Here is a 22,124-nt window from a genome sequence, read left to right on the forward strand (position 1 = left end):
TTGTACTATTTTAGTACTAATTCCAAAAATTGATTACTGTATAGCATATTATTTGTAATTTCAATTCCCTCAGGTTTCATTATGCTACAGTATATATTACTAAGTTTAAAAGAATTATGCATAGCATTCTATTTGCAATAGAGTAAGCTACAACATAAATTCTGGATTTCTATTTATACCAGTTCTATTGTACTTTATTATTTAGCACTAATTTCCAAATGTTATGCATTAAATTCTATTTGTAATTGTTAAAGCTATAAGCGAAGTACTAATTTCCAAGAAATATTTTTGCACATCATTCTATTTGTAATAGCTTAAGCTACGTACCAAGTTTCAGATATCTATCCCTACCTGTTGCATCGTAGTATAGTATTTAGTACCTTTAGTACTAATTTCCACGCACATTATTATTTGCTTATCATTGACAAAGCTGCATACCAAATTTCAGAGTTCTACTTCCAACCGTTCCGGAATAATACAGTTTTAGTACTTTTTAGTACCTTTTAGTACTAATTTCCAAAAAATATTTTTGCACATTATTCTATTTGTAATAGCTTAAGCTACGTACCATGTTTCAGATATATTTTTTCACCGGTTCCATTGAAATATAATATTTAGTACTTTTTAGTACCCTCTAGTACTAAATTCCAAAATTTTTGCACACATACCACTTCACTCATCCTAGGCAAAGATGCATACCAAATTTCAGAGTTCTACATCTAACCGTTCCCGCGTAATACAGTTTTTAGTACTTTTTAGTACCTTTTAGTACGAATTTCCAAAAACCCCGCCTTATCACACGCCTACTCACCAAACCCGACCTACATTCCAAATTTCAAGTTTCTAGCTTTAGCCGTTTCGTCTGGGCGTTGATGATCAGTCAGTCACTTATAACGCAACTCTTTTATATATATAGATATAGATAAGATAGATAGATTACAAAATGTTGTTCGTTTACCCAAAAGTCCAATAAAAGAGAGTAAATTGAGAGAGCAGATTTTATAGTTGTGTTACTTAGTATTTGCAAATTCTTACAAGGAAAAATTTACCCAGTAAAAATTCTTGTACCATCAGCTGATATTTAATCAGCTGCTTTGTTATATTTTGTAAACAAACATCAACATTATTCTCAACGAAATTGATTGTTTTGTAAATTGTAATTTTGATTTTGTATCATTAAACATTAAAAAAATGATGAAGAAAACGAAACTATTTATAAACAATATAATTTTTCCGCTTGTTATCCATTTTTTTTAATAAAAGTGCTGCTGTTTTGTTTGCGCCAAATTGTTTGTTGTTTAAATCAGCCGTTTCGATACAATCTTTCTGGATGTTGTTGGTTTACAATTTCCTCTCTTGAGAACAATAAATTGGTTTTTACTTTCTGCAAATTCATACTGAATAAAAAACTTACTGAAATAATAACTTACTATGAGATACTTAGTATTAATATTTTTATTTATTTTTGGTATTTATATAACTTTTATAATAAATTAGGTATAGTTTTAGTAAAAAATATATATTATATTATATAATATTATATTAAATTATATTATATTAAAATTATATTTTTAATTACTATATTTACAAATTTTATTTATTTACATCATAGTATACAGTTGTCCGCTGATCGGCATTATAATAATCATAAATTGTAATGGGCACTGGCTTTAATTTGCCCACATCATGAGATTTATCAGCTAAAATATCAATTAAAACGGGTTCTCCGGAATGTAATTTTTCAAAATATATAACAATAATAGTGTCATCATTTTTGGTTTCAACACGTTGTACTTGGGCAAGTTTACGAATTGACTCCATGTTGTGATTATAACAAACATATCCCGATGGTAAAGCAATTTCCATAACAATCATATTGGAACATTGTTTAGGATCATCCTTGTCATCGGATTGGGGTTTGTATTCAGCAACAACATTCATTGATAGCATATTTGGCGGCATCGCAGATGATTTCATTGTGTGTTGAATTATAAAACTGGGTTTGCACTCTTCATTATGTACATTATATTGATAGGATAATTGTATTAATGCCGAACCATCATCACCTTCGCCAGTTATATGAATTTTACGTGTTGACTTGGGCAGCTGGAAGTAATTATTATTAATAGAATAATAATTACAAGAAAATTTGTGTTACAAACTTACCAAATGACTTTGCAGTGTCAAACAATTGTCTCTGTCCACCTGGAAATTGCCAGATGTGGTCTCGTTGTCTTCTGCATCAAAACCTTGAAATTTAATTGTAACTTGACCATTACCGGCTGTTTTGTATTTTTCTGCAAATGCCACCAAAGCTTTGAGTCCTACAACGGTATCCTGTGTCGAATTGAAACCGCCCAAATTATTACGTTGCCCAATTAGCCATTTGATAATGGGCAATAATTTAGCCGGTTCTTCAGTCTCCAACAGGGATTGCAAAATATATGCGGTCACTTCGATGTCATTGTTGTTATTATATTTCAATGAATTCGACCACCATTTTAGGTTATTACCATATTGCGATTTAGATTGAATTGTATCTTTAATATTTGTTGTCAGCGAATGTTGGACTTTTTGGAATACCAATAACAGCAGAGCCAAGGTATAAATGTTATCTTCATTTTCAGCGTGCTCGGCCAGATATTGTATTGCCTTGTCAATTTGCAATTTATACTTCATGGCATAATCCTTAAGAAAAGACACATTTGAATTATTGTAGAATCCTATTATTTATTGTAGAATCCAATCTTACCTTATCTTCCAGGAATGCCAATAAAATAAAGGCAGATACTGCCAACTCATTCTGATTTGATGAATGAAATAGCTGCCCTGTCTGAGGAAATTGCCCATTGTCTTTTTGGGTTTTCACCAAATATTCCAAGGCATCTTCAATAATTCTATTATCGATTGTTATAAATTTGCGCGCCTGCATAAACGAACGCACCACATAGGCGGTTAGCCAGCTATTCGGCTCACTGGAACCCTCACCGAATGCACTGTATGCGCCATTTTTGTGTTTATATGTTAATTCCCTTTGAAATCCTGCCTCCATGAAATTCTTGGCTTTCTGAGCCAACAATGGCATATCACGGCCAATGGCATTCAAATATTCCAATACCAAAATATTCGGTACAAAATTAATCATATTCTGTTCGCCACAACCGTATGGCATGCGTACCAATTTATCGATATTCTTAATGGTGGGACCCAAAATATCTCCAACTACCATAAATTCCAAATATTCCGAATCTATGACCACATCTTTGGGAATATTAGCTTTCAAATTGTATTCTACAGTGAGACCCTTTGGTACGCTAATAAAATGACATTCATTTTCGTATTTGGTTACACCTTCCGGCTCTACCTTTAATTTCTGATGCATAGCATCACCGGCCAGAGGAGTTAAAGCTTTGATTTTTAACATTATGTCACCGACAATTTTGGGTTTAATTGTAAATGACAACGTTTCGGCCCCGTTGGAAGGAACGCAAACTTTTTTAGTTAGTTCATTGCCTTCGGAGGTGTCGTCTACAAATTCATAATCATTATCTTCATTATCCATTGTGACCACTGTTTCCAAATCATGGTCCATATAATTGAATACTGTTACGGGTACAGTAATGATTTCTCCACGTTTAATGGAATACGGGAGATTGGTGCTTAAGAAGAATGGTTGGAAAACACGAATTTTGGTTGCAGCATCAGTTAAACAAAATCCGGTTTTATCGTTGATTGAAAATCCCGTAATAATCCATGATGTTATAGTATCGGGAATCTTTTTGCTCAAGGATGCTATGCCATTAGAATCCGTGCTAAAAAAGAAGACAAAGAAAAGGTATAGTTATAGTATTGTCCAAAAAAAGAGGGGGGCTTGTTGTCATGTTTTCGATAAAAAAAGGAATTAGGTTCTGTGACTCTCTCTTGGAAGGTACATTCTGCTGTCAATAACAAGTTCATGTTCTCGAACCTTACCTATTTTTATCTTAATGCAATAAAGGTTATTTAAAAAAATCAATACCTTTCAATATTGTCAAATATCCATGTTTCGACAAAATTTTTTCTTATTTTTGGCGGTTGAACAAAAGTGTTTCTAGCACCGAATGCTGCAGAAGCCATTGGTAAACTATCTAGAGCCATCGGAGCTGCTGCAAAGACGCCTGGTACAGGTGGGCCTCCAAACAACATACCTGCCGGCTGGGCAAAGCATCTATACTGAGGTTGGACAACTGGAGCTGTAAAGATAAGAAATATATGAAAATACTTTATCACGAGTACCCCCTTATTTATTTAGTAATTATCTTAAATCGGAGGGAAGCTGGTACTATTCCTAGGTATTGAAAATAGGTTTCTACAAAAATGGCATGCCATATTTCTTTTATTTGTAGTACTTACATGAAGCGTTTGTCATTGTAACAAAACAAGATTTCCATCCTGGAGAATTAAATCCATGTAATTGCCTTTCATTGCAATTTAAACCATTAAAAATTGCATCTTTATCGAAATCATTGCCGGACTGCAGCAACAAAACACTCTGATCAACAGCCAGAAGACCAATAAATGAGTCAGTATCACTTTTGATTGCCAAATTGACGACATCACTTGCTTTAGCCTGTTCGGGTGCGCTAATTTCAAGCTAACAGTTGAAATTAAATGTTAATATTTTTCTATTTTATGAAAATATGCCCTTTACTTTACCTTATTTTCGAATTCATTACAAATATTTATAGTGGTCTCATCGCAACAAAATTTACCATCATCAATGGAATAGATAAATACATCGGCCTTTGGAATCATGTCGAATGTTGCTTTCAATTGCAGTTTATATCGATGTTGATTTTGTTCATCGATATGAATATATTTATTCTGGATAATTTTTCCACGTGCCTTTATTGTATAGACCAAATAGGATAATGGTTTTTGCGATACCACGTCGAGTGTAAAATCTTCACCTATTTGAAATCTGTGAAAAAGAAGGATGCGATTATATGTAATTATGAGAATATTATTGTAGTAAAACACCATCCAATTGTTATTTTAGAAAGAATTGGACGTTGCATAAAAGAAAAATAGTTATTCTACAAACTATGTGTTTTCTGGCAACTGATACTATATACAGCATACAAAATCGTTGTAAAATAAAGTATTTAATTCTTTATTACACGAATAGAGTCTGAAAACTATATTTGGAACAACTCTAGTTTAGTAAAAACAATCAGATTTTTCTGAAATTTTTTCCAGAGGTAGGTATTTTTACCCTAATTACGGGGATATCTTTTTTTCTTGGGGGACGTATCCGGTTAATATAATATGGGTATCATTTTAAAGGTTATAAAAATACCTTTCCATTGAGTGGTAATATGGGGTTATCTCAAACCATTTGGAGATATAGTCAAAAAACTGGGTTTTGGTCCCCGATTTTTTTGAAAAACTCCCTAAAAGTCGAATTTGGGTCCATTATAGTCCCTCAAATGATAGACCACAATTTGCCCTTTCCAAAATGGTGCGATATGTGGTTGTATCTATTGTGGATCAAAAGATATGGGCCTTAGAACTCTATGAAAACAAGGAAAATCTTTCTACATGACAGACTCTCCTTTTAAATAGCATGGTGTTTTTTGCGTTCCCGAACTTAATTTTGTACTCTGAGAGATTTTAAATTGTTTCCCTTTTAATAGCTTTCCTATTAAAAAAGTTCTGGAACAGACCAAATGAGAATAAATTAAATTGAAAAATATTCAAATTTATTTGAGAACAAAATGAGTTTTACCGTCGTTCGGCTTAAGTTGAGTTTAGGGGCTCATCTCCGATTTTTCTAAAATTTTTACCACAGGTAGATCTCGTCTCCCTGATCACGAAAATATATGACATTCATGGGGGAAACCCATATATCCCGAGATATGGACCTCTGAAGTTCCGGAATTCATATGCTCATAACTTGGACATTTATGGGCCGATAATGGTAATATTAACGGATATTTAGAGAAACATGTTTATTTAAAAGAAAATTTCGATCACATAGCCGAATTTTCTATCTGTCCATAGAAGAAAGTCTTAAATCCCCGGCCGAAGGCCGGCTATATAAGAAAAACTTTGATATAAAGGAAATTTTAGTCACGTAGCCAATTTTTCCACCTGTCCGTAGCAGATAGTCTTAAATCCCCGGCCGAAGGCCGGCTATTTATAAAAAATTAGTTTAAAAACATTGTTGATGCGTTAGCCGAATTTTCCGCCTGTCCATAGGAGAAAGTCTTAATTCCCCGGCCGAAGGCCGGCTATTTAAGAAAAACTTTGATATAAAGGAAATTTTAATCGCGTAACAAATTTTTCCACCTGCCCATAGCAAAAAGTCTTATATCCCCGGCCGAAGGCCGACTATTTAGAAAAAAATTAGTTTAAACAATATTGTTGATGCGTTAGCCGAATTTTCCGCCTGTCCAGAGAAGAAAGTCTTAAATCCCCGGCCGAAGGCCGGCTATTTTGGATAATTTTTAATTAAGACGAATTTAAGTGGAAATATAATGTGTACGCTTTACAATCATACCAATATTACCTTCACCGATTCATAAATAACGAAGTTATGAGCATAGGAATTTTGGAACTTTAGAGGTCCATATCTCGGGAATTATGGACTTCCCCCATGAAAGTCATATATTTTCGTGATCAGGGAGACGAGATCTACCTGTGACAAAAATTTCAGAAAAATCGGAGATGAGCCCCTAAACTCAACTTGTTCCCGTCGTTCATCTGAAACTGAAATTAAATTGTTATGGATGAAACAAACATTTCATGGTAGGTATTCCCTACTGAATTTTGGGAAGAAATCACAACCTTTCATTTATTTTGTGTTGCAAAAATGTCAAATAAATACAATCACTTGTTGCGTTTATTTATTTTATATTTAACGCATGGTACAATAATAAAAGGTAACAGCAAATCCCAGCTGATTTGATTCCAACGTAATGCTAGTGTCAATATGAATTTGACAAATTATGTTTTTACAAATCACCCAACAGGAAAATTGGGAAAGCATAAAATTGGAAATTGTTCATTATTAAATGTGCTCCCGTATTCAATTTACTCAGTCTGCCTGCTGGGAAAGTTTGAGAAAGCAAATCATTCTTCATGAAATAACCCGCAATTCCCTGCATTTTCATATGTGTTACGCATATAAGTGGTTATGACTCAATTATAGGAAAGATGTCGAAGCGATAGAAATATAAATTTGATAGATTTTCATTCATGTTTTTCAATTTTATTTTGAGGATTCGAAAATATTTCATTTTCAAAATAAATATAATTTCTTGATAATTTGTTTGTTTGTTTACATTTTTCTGTCTAATGACGTTGACACTAGTATGACTTACAACAACAAATTTCCATGTGGTTGTTGTATCGTTTGTTGTACAACAACACTTGCTGTTACCTTTTATTATTATGCCATGTATTTAACGTTAGAAGCCACTACATACAGTGTTGCATTTTTGTAATTCACCTCATGTTGCCATACCTTGTATTATTAAACATTATTCGCATTAACCTTTTAGTACAGCTTGCTCTGCAAGGATTAAACAGAAATAAGAATCAAATGGTACTTACTCTTTGGTCGTGGAACATATTCTCAATGGTTTATTCGAATACGAATATAATCCAGTAGTAGTGGGCATTTTTCCAATTTCATCTACCACTATAAATTCCGAACAGTCATACATTTCTTCTTCGTACATAACTCTCACGCTACCAAATTCGATTGCTTTGGAAAATTTCAATTGGAATTCAGCAATTCCATACTGATTGATAGAGCTTTCAAAAATTAAACCGCTTTTATGAAACGCGCCTCTATGACGATTAAGCAAAAGTTTTGCTGTCGATTTGGCATTAGTTACTGGTAAGCCATTGAGCCGTTTTATTATTGCCTTAATTTCGAATGGTTTACCTACCTCATATTCGCTGAGTATATTCGGCACGGTAATTTTAAAACGAGAAAGTCTAACATTTACGTTGGCCGTAGTACTCTGCTGAAAGTCGGTAAGGGCTTCAGTCATAGTGGCTTCAACATTGAGTTGGGGCATATAATGATCATAAAAGTGATCTAATTTCAAATCTTCCATTAAATCGAACTCAACCTGACCCCTACCATTTATGTCAAGTGTCTTTTGGACTTTTTTCGACAAGTTCGGCAAGTTAACAGTTATCGTTGCTTTGCCGCACACCGGTTTGCCATAGGTGTATTTGGAGATTATTGTAATTTTCAATACTTTATCTAAAATTGCAACTTCTTCATCCGTTTCAATTTCCACCGTAAACTTGGGTAGAACATATTTCGCAACTTCAAATTGTTTATGGGCTGTGTCTTTATTTTCCACGCCGGTGGTTATATCAATATGCCAATGTCCCAGTACTGGCTGTTCTGACAGCTGGAATTTTCCACTATGGACACCTTTAGTGAATTCGATGTCCTTTAAATATGTAATTTGATTTCCGGCACCATCTCGTATAGCAAAATTAAGCGGTTGCTGGAGTTTGGCTGGCCGTAGATTTTCATCCAAAGCCAAAATACGAAATTGTACCAAATCACCGGGTTTATACATGGCTTTGTCGGTTTGTATATATAGTTTAGGTCTATAATTTGCCACAAATAATGTTGCATCATTTTTGAATGTTAAACCATGAATGCCCTCTGCTAGCAATTTATATTGGCCTTGGTCTTCTTGCAGAAATGCGGGTATTTTGAAATTTACAATTTCCGATGTACATGGTAGGACATGAATGGTTTTAAAGTCGGAATATGTAGGGCCAGCGATTGTTATTTTAATGGTGACAGGTTCCAGAATTTGATAAGTAGTTATGGTGACAGCATAATCCAGGCCCGATTGTATGGTGAATGGTGCAACAATTGTGTAATATCTGTAAACAAATTAAAAATACATATATATTTTACTAGATTATCTAAATATTTTACTCTGTAGTTAAATTCTGTAACTTTTTACCGTTACCGACAAATATCGATAAAAGTAAACACACATATTTTTTACCATCGCATAATTACAGAAGGCAGTCTCATTTGAGAATTTGATGATGGCAACCCTGTTTAATTCGGAACTCATCTATCTATTTTAAATACTATGAAAAATAAATTCCATAAAACTTTATGTATGCCGATTGGCATATTTTCAATAAATTAAACAAAATATATTTTCTAAAGCTGAATATTGTTCTGAAGATTTAACCATGGTTGTTACATCTTATATCTATAACTTTTAGAGGCAGGGAACTTGAAAATATTCATAAATATAAATTATTTAGCAATTTTTGCCACTGAACACATGATATGCGTACATTTCGAAGGAAGATCTTTTCATTTAAATTTTGAAAGCTGAATACTGTCAAATGCAAATTTATGAAAAAATTGGAAACAAATGACTGCATGGGACTACCTTGTATAATTATGCCATGATTTTTCACAAAAAATTATTCTTTATGTCTTCCGGTAGGCTCGTCGACTAGAGCTCGTTTAGACTACTGAATCCACTTGATTTCAAATGTAAGTTCCATAGCGTATAAGTCAAAGTCAGTTATTAATTTATTTTCAGGATTTCGCAAATCCATTTCACATAAGGTGCGTATGTAAATGCGCTACTAGTTTAAACAGCTAGGATTTTGATTTAGAAATCTAATCGAGTTTTTTTTCTGAATAAAAATTTTATTCAAATTTAGTAAGAAGTTTTTAATTTAAAAAGGGACCCTCGCGGTTCCATGCCATTCCAAAACCTGACAGAATCTACTATTTATACCATTTTAAAGCCTAGACAGACGGCACCCTGAATTCAAATTAACTTGTACATTATCCTCATTTTTATGTGTTGTTAATGCACAAAAAAACTGAATTTATACTGAATTAAACCATTTCAATATGGCAATGCTCTCGAAAAAACAATTGATTGTATTGTAAATATGTTTACGTTTCTGAAAATAAAAATAAATGTAAATCACAATATTCTTTCAAATTGGGAGCTGTTTTGTTAACATCTTCCGTTATATCATGTATATTCTTCCGTTATATCATGTATGTAATTCCGAATTGAATTTTTTAATGCAACTATGAATTTTTTAATGCAACCCTGTCGTGAATGTTCACTAATTTTGTGGTGTTCTGTGCTCGTTTAAAAAATATTTAATTTCTGTTCCCGTACTGCAGGAATCTACTATATTTTACTATTTTCTTCGATATCATAAAGGAAAATTCGTTATCGTAGTAAAAAGTAGTAGATTCTTGCAGTACGGGAACAGACCAAATATAATCAGTGTTTTTGTGGTAACAGTGTTTAAAAGTGTTGTAAAATAATTTTTGTGCATTTTGATCTAATTGGAATTGTGAAATTTAACATATTTTTGCTAATCTTTTTAATTCTAATTGGCATTTTGTTTCAATTCCCAATTTGTTTCTTTGTTACATTAGCTTATATTGTTGTTGTAACATTTCTTTTACATATTTTGTTTTGTTATTTTGACATCTCAAAACAGAGTTGCCAAATTTTGTGTTTCATAAGAAATTCAGGGGATAGAAATTCCAGAAAATTCATAAAAAATCAATAATAATAATTTTTAAAAATGGTTTGTCCTTATGACAAAAAATAAACTTTTTAAAAAAATATAAAAAATAAAGCTCCTCTATAGATTATGCTAATTATGCTGTCGCAAGGTCTAAATGTACGACAGAGTCCCGAAAACTTTACAATCTTTATTTAAACAAGATTAAACATAATTTCAAATCCAATCCTAAATCTTTTTATGACATTGTTAATATAAAAAGAAAAGCAACGTCGAAACCCACCATTTTGAAATTCAATACTCAGACATTTGAGAAAAACTCTGAAATTTCAGAGTGCTTTGCAAATTTTTTCGCTACAACATATTCATATTCAAATAAAGACACATATAGCTATAAATTATCGACGATAGATCAAATATCTATGCCTTTTTTACAAAGTCAATATGTTTCTAAAAATCTACGTAATTTAAGATAAATTAAAAGTCCAGGTCCGGATGGCATTCCTAGCATAATTCTAAAGTACTGTTCAGATACATTAGCTATCCCATTAACGCTGTTGTTTAATTATTCCCTGAAGTATAGTCATTTTCCTACCTTCTGGAAGAAATCCTATATAGTTCCTTTACACTAATCGGGCAGCTTAACTAATGTCTCGAATTATAGAGGAATTGCTAAATTAAGTGCAATTCCAAAATTATTCGAAAAACTGATTACTTATATAATTTCTCATAAAGTTCAGCCAATCTTAAGTCCATATCAACATGGTTTTCGTAGTGGCCTCTCAACCATTACCAATCTTATTCAATTTTCCTGAACCATCATAAAAGGTTTTATTCAGCGTAATCAAACAGATACAATTTACACTGACTTCAGTAAAGCTTTTGACTGGGTTAACCATGAACTTTTAATATATAAATTAAATCAAATTGGTTTCAGTATAAATTTAGTTAAATGGATATCATCTTATTTGCGAAATAGATCACAGGTAGTTTTGTTTGATGATTGTCTCTCCAAATCAATTAATGTTCCTTCCGGTGTTCCCCAAGGAAGTCATTTAGGTCCACTCCTCTTTCTTCTATTTATAAATGATTTACCAAATGCAATAATCCATTCCAAATTGGTAATGTATGCTGACGATGTCAAGTTGTTGTAGTGGCGCATGTATGTAAATTTAGAAATGCACTTCACTTATGTTTATTATTGGCACCCACTAAACAGAAGGTTGGACAGGGCTGATTTATTTCAAATGTTTCATTAAATGTAAGTTAACATTGCTAGTTCGGTTGCTTCTGCAGTGTCTTTTATTTATTTATAGATTTTTCTTTATGAGGTCTTCTTCTTCTTTATTTGCAGTGACTTAGCTATGTTATCTTTACAGCGACGATTTGCATGTTGGGCACTGTTCGCTTGATGTTGTTTACATATCACTGCTTGTAGGCTATCGGTGGCATGAGGGTAGTGTGTCGGCGTATGGTTCCGGAGACTTGAGTTCTATCCCTGGTTGGGGCTGTTGTTTTTTATCTATTTTTTTATTTCTTATTTATTTATTTTTTTTTTTGTCTCGTTATATTCGAAAATCAAATTTTATTTAGTTTAATTTTATCATGATTTACAGGTGAATAAGCGTTTGAAGGCAAAAATCTATTTTCTAACTAGCAGCAACATAGTATTTTTTTTCGTTCTACTCGTTAAGTTGATGCTATAATTTCCCCTTCAGAGCTACTAGAAAATTTAGGATTTTCTACTCGCTTGTTTTTCTAATCTCACTCAAGCACACATACGAGGATCATAGAGGATATTTTCGTTGTTGTGGGGAATATATACATATATAGAAAGTAGACATATTTAATTTTGGAATTTTTTTTACTGGTATTAGTTTTGGCATTTTGTAGCAGCGTATCATCCGAGGTTACAAAATAGGGTAATTAGGAAGACATCTTGCGCAGTTTCTTCCAACCACGCACTTAAGCACAAGCCTTTTGGAGCCATTGTGAGGAGTTGATCCAACTATGGGTTTTGGTTGCATAATAGAAATTCTTTGGCGGCTTTGTTTTACCCATCTGTGCAAATTTCCTTAATTTTGTCCCAGAAGGAAGCATTCTATACCTGAGGAGAGGTCATAAAATTCGCCCTGGTTGATTTTCATTTTCGTGAAGAATATTGAAGAATTTTATTTTTCACCCAGAACTATTCCTGACAATGCTCTACTATTTTTCTTCTTTAATCACGGGTAAGGTTCAGTGTTCGTTGTGTCATCATTTCTATGTGTTTTCTAATTCCCACTCTTGTGTCCCCTCTTTCTTGTCTTTAGAACACCTTATTCTCCAATTCCATGGATCGATCGACAGTCTAGTGAGAATTTCTACCATCACCTTACTCAGAGCTATTCATGTAGTTGGTGAAGTGGTATTGTGATCGACGCATTTTATTTGAAAAATCATTCAGTGCCAGTGGGAAAAATTAATAATTTAAACCGAAAACAAAAACGAATCCTTTGCTTGAATCTGTGGTGTGGAAGAACAATGAAAACTTAAGATATATAAATATTAAAATAATTTGCATGTGCTTTTATATATTTGTTCTCTCAATTATTGTCAAGGTTAATGTTGAAATAATTGTTTTTGTTGGTTCTATCAGGCAGTGTGAGATCTGAAACAGACGGTAGTGAAACAATACAAATAATAGAAAAGATTATGTGTTGGAAAAAAATATTTAAATTGACCGTCAAACATAAAGAAATGATTAAAATAGTAAAACGATTTTAAAAGAAGCACAATATAAAACAAACAAATATAAAAATTGTGTGAAATAATATAAATTTACATGGATGGCGATTTATTTTGGTGCATACTATACTCTTACTATATTCTCTTAATGGGAGTTTGCTGATCACCCCATCGAAAGGCCTTTCAACGAGGGAATTCTGTCACAAACCAAGTAAGTGAGAAACATGTTAAAATTGAACAAGCAAAGCAAGGTAACCACCTACTGAGAGCGCACCGTTATTCCTCTCCAGAAAATATTAACATTAAAGTTTCTTTATTTAATAATATTTAATCTTGTTTTGATCGTAATTAATTTATTGAAACTCATTAAATTAATTACTGGTGTATATTTAAAGGATTTTCCTGTTGCTCGTTCGATTTTCCATTTCCTGTCATTTATATTTTCTGTACTGGTTGTGTGGATATGCTGGTGTTAACATAGCAACCAATGTTAACGCATCAGTTCTGCTGTTAGCTAATTACATTCAGTGTCAAAGTTTGAGAAGCACTGCTTTTCAAACTTTTACCATTACAACCAGTTGGTTTTATTTTGCCATAATTTTAATTAATAAAGTAAATATTACAGCATATCCATACAATTAGTCCCATTTTACATAATTTTTATATTTGGTTTAATAAAATTCAAAGTATTTATATTCAAACAAGTACAAAAGAAATCTGTAAAAGATCATTGATATTAACAGTGCTTAACATTTTGCTGTTGGTCGGGTTGAACGACCTAACAGCTGTTTGTTACAAAAGAAAGAAAGAAAAGAAACACACAAACCGATGTACATTTCGTTTTGTGTGTTAACATATTTTTTTGCTAACATTGATTGTTTCACCAACTACTCTGATTCAGATTCTCATTGCATGTTATAATTGTTATTAATTTTTTTATTATTGAATTTTTTTTATACTTATAAATTTTTAATATTTATTTAATTGATTGGTTTATATTCCATGAAAAATAGTCTTTGATTTCGATATAAAAAAATTTTCTTGTCAATAATTTTCTTCTTTATATAAATATATGTACATATCTAGCTTTTGCAAAATGTTGAGTGTAGATTTATATATTAAGATAGCTGATTTAACGCTGTATTTCATTCTTATTAGGTATAGTTAATTATTTTTCTGAATTATAAAAAAAATGGAATTTTCTTATTTTAATAAAATTATTGTTCATATTATTATGGAGTAGATAATTTTTCGAGTTTGATTTTACAAAAAGGGTTCGGCTGAGTTAAATAGGGTGACTGATTGTGGGTTTACTATGATGTTGTATGAGGGTTTTCCTTCTTGGATTAAGTTAGTAAACAGGATGGGTGGGCTGTCCATGTAATATCACCTTAACATGGCATTTAATCGAAATATGGTGAACGTAAGCAATTCTTTCTCTATACTTTCAGGACAACAGATCCTTGTTTATACTGTTCTTTCTTTAGTAATGGATTTCTTCTAAATTCAATATTTGGCTTATTGTTTTCTTTTTTTCTTTTTGAGCATACATAAAAAAATTTAACTGGTAGTTGGCAGAACATATAAATGAATTTTGGCAAGATCCCACCCCAAACGGCGAGCAATAAGGCTGAGGAAATATGTATGCTAAGCCTCAGGAATTCATTTGATGCAAATTTTAAATATTTTCTTCATATCACACCACTGCACACTACATTGTTTATCACCCATCCATGAAGCAAGCTGACTTACTTCAAAATGATTTAAATAGCCTTTTTCAATGGTGCGAATTAAACTGTATGGATTTAAACCTAAACAAATGTAAGCATATGTGTTTTTTCCAGATCTTCTACTTTAACAAGGCAATACAATATTAATGGTTCTGTTTTATCAATTGTAGATTCATTTGTTGATCTTGGTATTTTAATGGATCCAAAATTAAATTTTAATAATCATGTCATTTCTATGGTAAACAAAGCCCACGGTGTCTTAGGATTTATAAAACGATGGGCTAAAGAATTCTCTGATCCCTACATTACAAAACAACTTTTTACATCTCTTGTGCGACCCATATTAGAATATGGCTCTGTTGTATGGGAACCCCAATATACAATATATTCCGATAAAATTTAATCAGTGCAGAAACAATTTCTAATTTTTGCACTGAGAGGTTTACATTGGAATAGTGAATTTGTGTTGCCTTCTTACACTAGCAGGTTAAAATTAATTCGATTGCCTACATTAAAAAGTAGACGACGTATTATGTTGAACACTATGATGGTAATTAAAATACTAAACGGTAGTATACCCTCAGACTTCCTAATTTCATCCATTAGAATAAATGTGCCTTTTCGATTAAGTAGATATTATCAACCATTATAGGTAGATTTTCATCGCACAAATTATTCTATGGGAGATCCACTTAGTAAAATGTGTATTGATTTCAATTCTGTGTATTCTAACGTAGACTTTTGCATGAATATAGAACTAATAAAATCTAATATCATTATATTTTTAAATGAATAATACAACTTACTGTACAACTGTTGAAGTAGATTTCTGTAGCTGGTTTTCTATCCCTTCTCATATTCCATCATAATGCGGATTATGGTGTGTACGCGATCCCTACGAAAGTGAGGCGTGGGAACGAACGTAAAAAAATAAGGCTGTCGTCTGTCTATAGTATAATACACTTTTTACAATAAATATTTTTTTGCCATTTTTACTAATAACAAATATGAAACACTTCAAAAATAATTAAAAGTCTATTATCTATTATGGTGAAATACGTATGCATGCATGCTATTGCCAACAATATATAGATATATATTAATTAAATACTAAAAAACACATCTATATTAAATCTCACTAGTGATCAATTGTCAAAAATAAAATACATAAATAAAAATTATAATTTTCCGCAGAACCTCAATATTGTTTATTTTGCAAAACAATTTGATGTTGTGAATTACCCATTTTTGTTGTCCATTTCGATATTTGCAATAAGAACTCTGAGCTAATACACGTCCGATCTCAATGACTGTTAAACTTCAACTATAGTGGAATTGTGAGTCATTTCACCAAATGCCGATAAAAGCCGAACAAGCCAAACAATTGATTTCGCCACAAGCTGACAGAATCAAAACAATAATAAATACAAGCACATCGCAAAAATGCAGAAACGGTTGGTCAGGTCGATATTGTGTATACCCTTTAGAATGCTAACAAATTCAATCTTTAAGAAATGTTAAGTCTATCCAGCCCCAACATCAACTTTTGCATATAAAAGTTGGGATAAATATATATTCACTTTTCCAAAACCAATAAAAAATGCCATAAAAGGAATACTGATGATGACAATTTTTGTTTGCACAATACCTACAATTCGGGGAAATAGAGTTAAGTTTTGCGCCAAATTTGTAAGAAAGTGGTCTATTTCCGTACTCAAAATGTTGTAAAACATTTCAAATTCATCAAGGAAAATCTAAAGCAAATCAATGTTCTTTATATTATGATGCAGGGTATTTTATAGTTAAAATTGATATGTATGGAGACTTATCAGCTGTTTTTCTACAGTCAGTTACTCATCGTCGTATGGTGCCAACGTTTACCGTTAAATAATATATTTAAATTATAAAAATCCATAGTCCCCAAACCCGCATAGCATAAAGCGGATTTACACATAACATTTAATCATGATTAAAGGCAGAATCAGGTTTTATTTGGTTAATCAGGCTGAATTTGCCATAATTTTTCATACAAATTTGAATCATCGTGCGTCAGGGATGCAATGCAGTTTTTGTACGAAAAAATAAAACACTCTCACGAAGTACTGAAATTTGCAAAAATTAAGACGGAACAATGGAATGAAAATGGAACAATTGAGAATTTACTTTAAGAATTTACTTTATATTTACTTTATATTAAATATCATGGCATAATTACAGAAGGTAGTCTCATTTGAGTATTTTATGATGACAACCCTTTTTAATTTGGAAATCATCTATATGAATTAAAATGAAAAATAAATTCCATACAATTTTATGTATGACGATTGGCATATTTTTAATAAATTTATCAAAAATATTACTACGAAAAAGGAAAGGAGACGTGAATTTGGCTGTGGATTTATGGTTAATGGGAGAATAAAAGACCTCGTCTCCAGATTCATTCCAGTAGATGAGCGAATTGCTACAATCCGTATAAAAGCGAAGTTCTTCTACATCAGTCTTATTCGCGCCCATGCTCCTACGGAAGACAATGATGAACACACCAAAGATATTTTTTATGAGCGCCTAGAAACTACATATGACCGCTGCCCTGGCCATGAAATTAAAATTCTGCTAGGAGATTTTAATGCAGAAATCAGAAGGGAAAATATATTTGGCCCCACCGTCGGAAAATTCAGCCTCCATGAAGAAACATCAGACAACGGCATGAGGTTGATTGACTTCGAGGCAACAAAAAACATGGCAGTTAGCAGCACCAGGTTCAAACATCTCGATTTACACAGGGCCACATGGATTTCTCCCGATCGAACAATGAGAAATCAAATCGATCATGTTGAGGTAGACGGAAGGCATTCATCCAGTGTTTTAGACGTTCGATCGATCGGAGGAGCGAATATCTATTTGGACCATTACCTTGTGGCCACCAAGGTCAAGACATCAGCTGCGCTAAATGGACTACCTATTCATTGTGCCTAATCTAATGTAACACGGAAACTCGACGTCTAAAAGCTGCAAACACAACAGATAAACGCAGCGTATAGGGCAACCCTGCAGACAGTTGCGATGGAGAATTATCGAGATAAAAGGAGAGAGGAGAATCGTATTTTCAGAAAAAGAAGAAAGAACAAGAAACACGTGAGCGCGAGCAAATCAAGATGTACAGGAGTCAGAATGAAGTTCGAAAATTTTACCAACGAGTAAAACACCAAACCGGAGGCTTTGGCGCAGGCACATCCTCCTGTAGAGATGAAGAAGAAATCATGGTGACAGATACAGACAGGATCTGTAAGGAGCATTTTGAAAAACTTCTGGTATCAAATAGTAGCGGTGAAGAGGATACTCCAGAACCAATAATAGATGACGGTATAGAGTATATACCACCTAGCCAAGATGAGGTCAGAACAGCAATCAATAGGCTGAAGAATAATAAAGCAGCAGGTGCCGATGGGTTACCAGCCGAACTATTAAAGACTTGTGGTCAGATGCTGGTAAGGAGCATGTACCAGCTGATTAGTACAATTTGGCTAGAGGAATGCACGCCAAATTATTAGATCCTCAGACAACCTTGCCGAATATGGTCTTTCAAACTAGAAAAACTGCGCAAAAGGCCGACGCGCCTGAATATCGTTTTTAACTCCGGCTTATGGAACGAAAGCTCCGTCACAAGCCTGCTAAATAAGTAAGTAAGATATTTGGGCCATGGACAAAATCATAGTACAATTATAAAAGGTAACAGCAAATCCCAGCTGATTTGATTCCAACGTAATACTAGTGTCAATATGAATTTGACAAATTATGTTTTTAAAAATCATCCAACAGGAAAATTGGGAACGCATACAATTTGAAATTGTTCTTTATTAATGTGCTTCCGTATTCAATTTACTCAATCTGCCTGCTGGGAAAGTTTGAGGAAACAAATCTTTCTTGAAGGAATAACTCGCTATTCCCAGCATTTTCATACGTGTTACACATATATATGGCAATGACTCAATTAAAGGAAAGATGTGGAAGCGATAGAAATATAAATTTGATAGATTTTCATTCATGTTTTTCAATTTTTATTTTGAGGATTCGAAAATATTTCATTTTCAAAATAAAAATAATTTGATGATAATTTGTTTGTTTACATTTTTCTGTCAAATGAGTTGACACTAGTAGAACTTACAACAACAAATTTCCATGTGGTTGTTGTATCGTTTTTTTGTACACTTGCTGTTACCTTTTATTATTATACCATGGGACAAAATCAAGTAAAGAGTTGCTAAGGTTGCCATCATCGATTTAGCAAATGACACTACCTTTAATAATAGGTTCGTTCGCTTACTCAATAATTTGTACGAATTTGTACAAATTATAACAAAATGTTGTTCGTTTACCCAAAAGTCCAGTAAAAGAGAGTTAATTGAGAGAGCAGATTTGACAGTTGTGTTACTGAGTATTTGCAAATTCTTACAAGGAAAATTTACTCAGTAAGAATTTTCTTGTACCACAGCTGATATTTAATCAGCTGTTTGGTTATGTTTTGTAAACAAAAAACGAAATTGTTATCAAGCAAATTGATTCTTTTGTGAATTTTATTTTGATGTTGTATCATTAAACAGGAAAATGGATGAAGACAACGCATGTATTTATAAAAAAAATCTAAAATGTTCCCTTGTTATCAATTTTTCTAATAAAAATGTTGTTTTTTAGTTTGCGCCAATTTGTTTGTTGTTTTAATCAGCTGTGTCGAAACATTCTTTTTACTGGATGTTGTTCGTTTACTTTTTGCAGTTTTCTCTCTTGAGAAGGAAAAATTCGTATTTACTCTCTGCAAATTCTTACTCAGTAAATATTACTGGGAAAGTAAACGAACGAACCTAATTATGCAATGACAATTAACATACGTTAATCTAAACGCGCACATGTAAGCACAAGTTTACCAAGTTAATGCGTTGCCATACTGAACAAACCATTCCTAACGGTATTTCGCCATGAGTTTCTTTAATCGTTTGCTTTACACTCATTCGTAAATAGAATAGTACCCTTATCGGGCATTCTCTACTTTCCCTCCTTCTCGTAGAAGGCGGAACGTTTTTAAATTGAAACAGGCACTATTTCTAACGGGATTTCGAATTTAATTTGGTTTGGCGAAGTGTCAGCGTCCCCCTTTTTATTATTTTGATTTAACTTGTGAAAAGTTTCAAATTATAATGACTTTTCACTGACATAGAAACTTAAAATAGTTTTGTGCATTCGACAATTATCCAAATTACAATAGAAAATAACAAAACGCGTACACAGATGATGGACAGTAAAACAAATTCTGGTATAAATTTAGAGCGTTTGCTGGAACAAATCGTCGCACTTAATCCGACTTTAAAATATATACCAGAGAAATTATCAGTTTTAAGTAAGCGTATGGAGGCCCAACTGATGGGCGAGGCAGTGGTACGCATTGAACATATGGAGCCACTCTACGACCAGTGGGAGGAAAGGGTGAAGCAGCAAATTTACCGTCTGAAATGTTTAATTAATGAAAATGAGGAGGATGAGGGAGACAATGGGGAGTCGAAAGCCTTTGGCACCAAAACACCGAGAGGCAGATCTGCAGCAAGTGAGCATGGTGAAATAAAGCAGGAATTGCAAAGAGATTCAAGTGATGATGACGAGGCACTGATAATACGCAGATCACGAAATCGCAACACAAAAAGAATAAGAGAGGAATCTGTGGAACGGAACACCTCGATTGACCTCAACGAAAACATCCCACTTTCATTGCGTAGAACTCCACGTAAACGCAAGCGATCTTCCAAATATATTTCACCGGCTAAATCGAAGAGAAGTTACCATTCGAATAACAGTTTGAATTACCACAGAAAGAGCAGCAGTCATCATCAACACTGCCACCACCACCACCAACACCATAAGGACCGAAGGGATGAGTCAGGAACTTCTACATCCGGAATTATTCATCGCTGCGAGCAGGATGATATTGTTTTCGAGCAGGGTACATCTTCTCGTACCTTTCATTTGAAAATTCCTTCGCTTTTTAAATCGGATTTCCATGAAATAAATTTCAGTGAGCTTGAAATTACCCGTAAGGTAATAGATGCCCGGGCGGAGGCTGCCAAAGAAAAGATTTTGCAAAAAGCATTGCATCCACCACCGAATAAGAAGCAGCGATCACACAAGAGAAAACCATCCATTTCCATGGTGGAACATTTTACCGACACTCAACGGGAGCGTGAAGAGGCGGAATTGTCCCAACTGATAAACGACGTAATTGGCACAACTGGCAGTGAGGAAGAGACATGGAGAGCCACAAATGCCATAGAAAACATCAATAACGATGTGATCGATAATTACGGTGACATACTACCTCTCGAAAACAATTCTCAGCTGGGCTTCTTGGGATTTGAAAATGAAAAGCCGGCTAAACGCCGTTACAATCGGACATCAGCGAATAAACAAAACAAAGAGAAACAAGCACCTAAAAAACGTGGTCGCAAATCCAAATCTGACCAACTTCTTCTATCACAACCACCAACAAAGAGTAATTTAGCGGCCTATGTAGAGAGTTTTGGCAATGAATGTGATATGCGTGGATCACAGACACCAGCCGGATCGTCGACCAGGTCACAACCGTTGGTCTCATCAACGACACAAAATTTCGAATTTGTCGATCACCAGCAACAACAGTCGGAAACAAGTCCCGTTATGTATTATTTACATGGCAACTGGGAAAGTGGCGATCCATGTCAATTGTTGACAACCGATGTGAACTTGTCAACTGCTGCTGCTTCTGCTGCATGTTCTCAAATGCAAACAAATAATTTTAATATTTCTTATGATCAAGCGGTAAGTTAATAATTTACAAGGATAAGTAGCAGTATTAGATTTTGTTGTGTTACCTTAAATAGGATTTAGTTAGTATCGATATTAATTTTTAGTCCATATGTATCCATATATTAATTAATAATCCATATTAATTTCAACACCAACATATCTTAAAGATATTTTTTGAAAATTTGGAGTATTTTTGAATTTCTGAAACCGGCAATTCTCAGAAAGTAATGTTTTCTCTAAAAACCCAAATATTTGTTTTGTAATCAGTATCAAAATGCTACATATGGTATA

General features: G+C 33.3%; 1 protein-coding gene across 1 annotated transcript; it reads right to left on the reverse strand.

Moving 5' to 3' along the window:
- Nucleotides 1-1,593: 1,593 nt before the first annotated feature.
- Nucleotides 1,594-16,264, reverse strand: LOC133336819 (thioester-containing protein 1 allele R1-like). The gene is made up of 8 exons (XM_061545097.1): nt 16,248-16,264; nt 7,597-8,904; nt 4,696-4,960; nt 4,393-4,633; nt 4,019-4,232; nt 2,753-3,812; nt 2,167-2,688; nt 1,594-2,106 (listed from the first exon to the last, which is right to left on the reverse strand). Exons 1-8 carry the CDS (start codon nt 16,262-16,264, stop codon nt 1,594-1,596), a joined length of 4,140 nt encoding a protein of 1,379 aa, XP_061401081.1.
- Nucleotides 16,265-22,124: the final 5,860 nt, after the last annotated feature.

The sequence above is a fragment of the Musca vetustissima genome, unplaced genomic scaffold, assembly GCF_032173495.1.
Source record: "Musca vetustissima isolate MV318-11 ecotype Yass unplaced genomic scaffold, APGP_CSIRO_Mvet_v1 utg6369, whole genome shotgun sequence".
NCBI lineage: Eukaryota > Metazoa > Arthropoda > Insecta > Diptera > Muscidae > Musca > Musca vetustissima.

Coding starts and splice junctions, on each gene's coding strand:
- LOC133336819 (XM_061545097.1), bottom strand. Junction 4,233..4,392: donor TACAATGACAAACGCTTCAT/GTAAGTACTACA, acceptor TTATCTTTACAG/CTCCAGTTGTCCAACCTCAG. Junction 2,107..2,166: donor TGACACTGCAAAGTCATTTG/GTAAGTTTGTAA, acceptor AATTACTTCCAG/CTGCCCAAGTCAACACGTAA.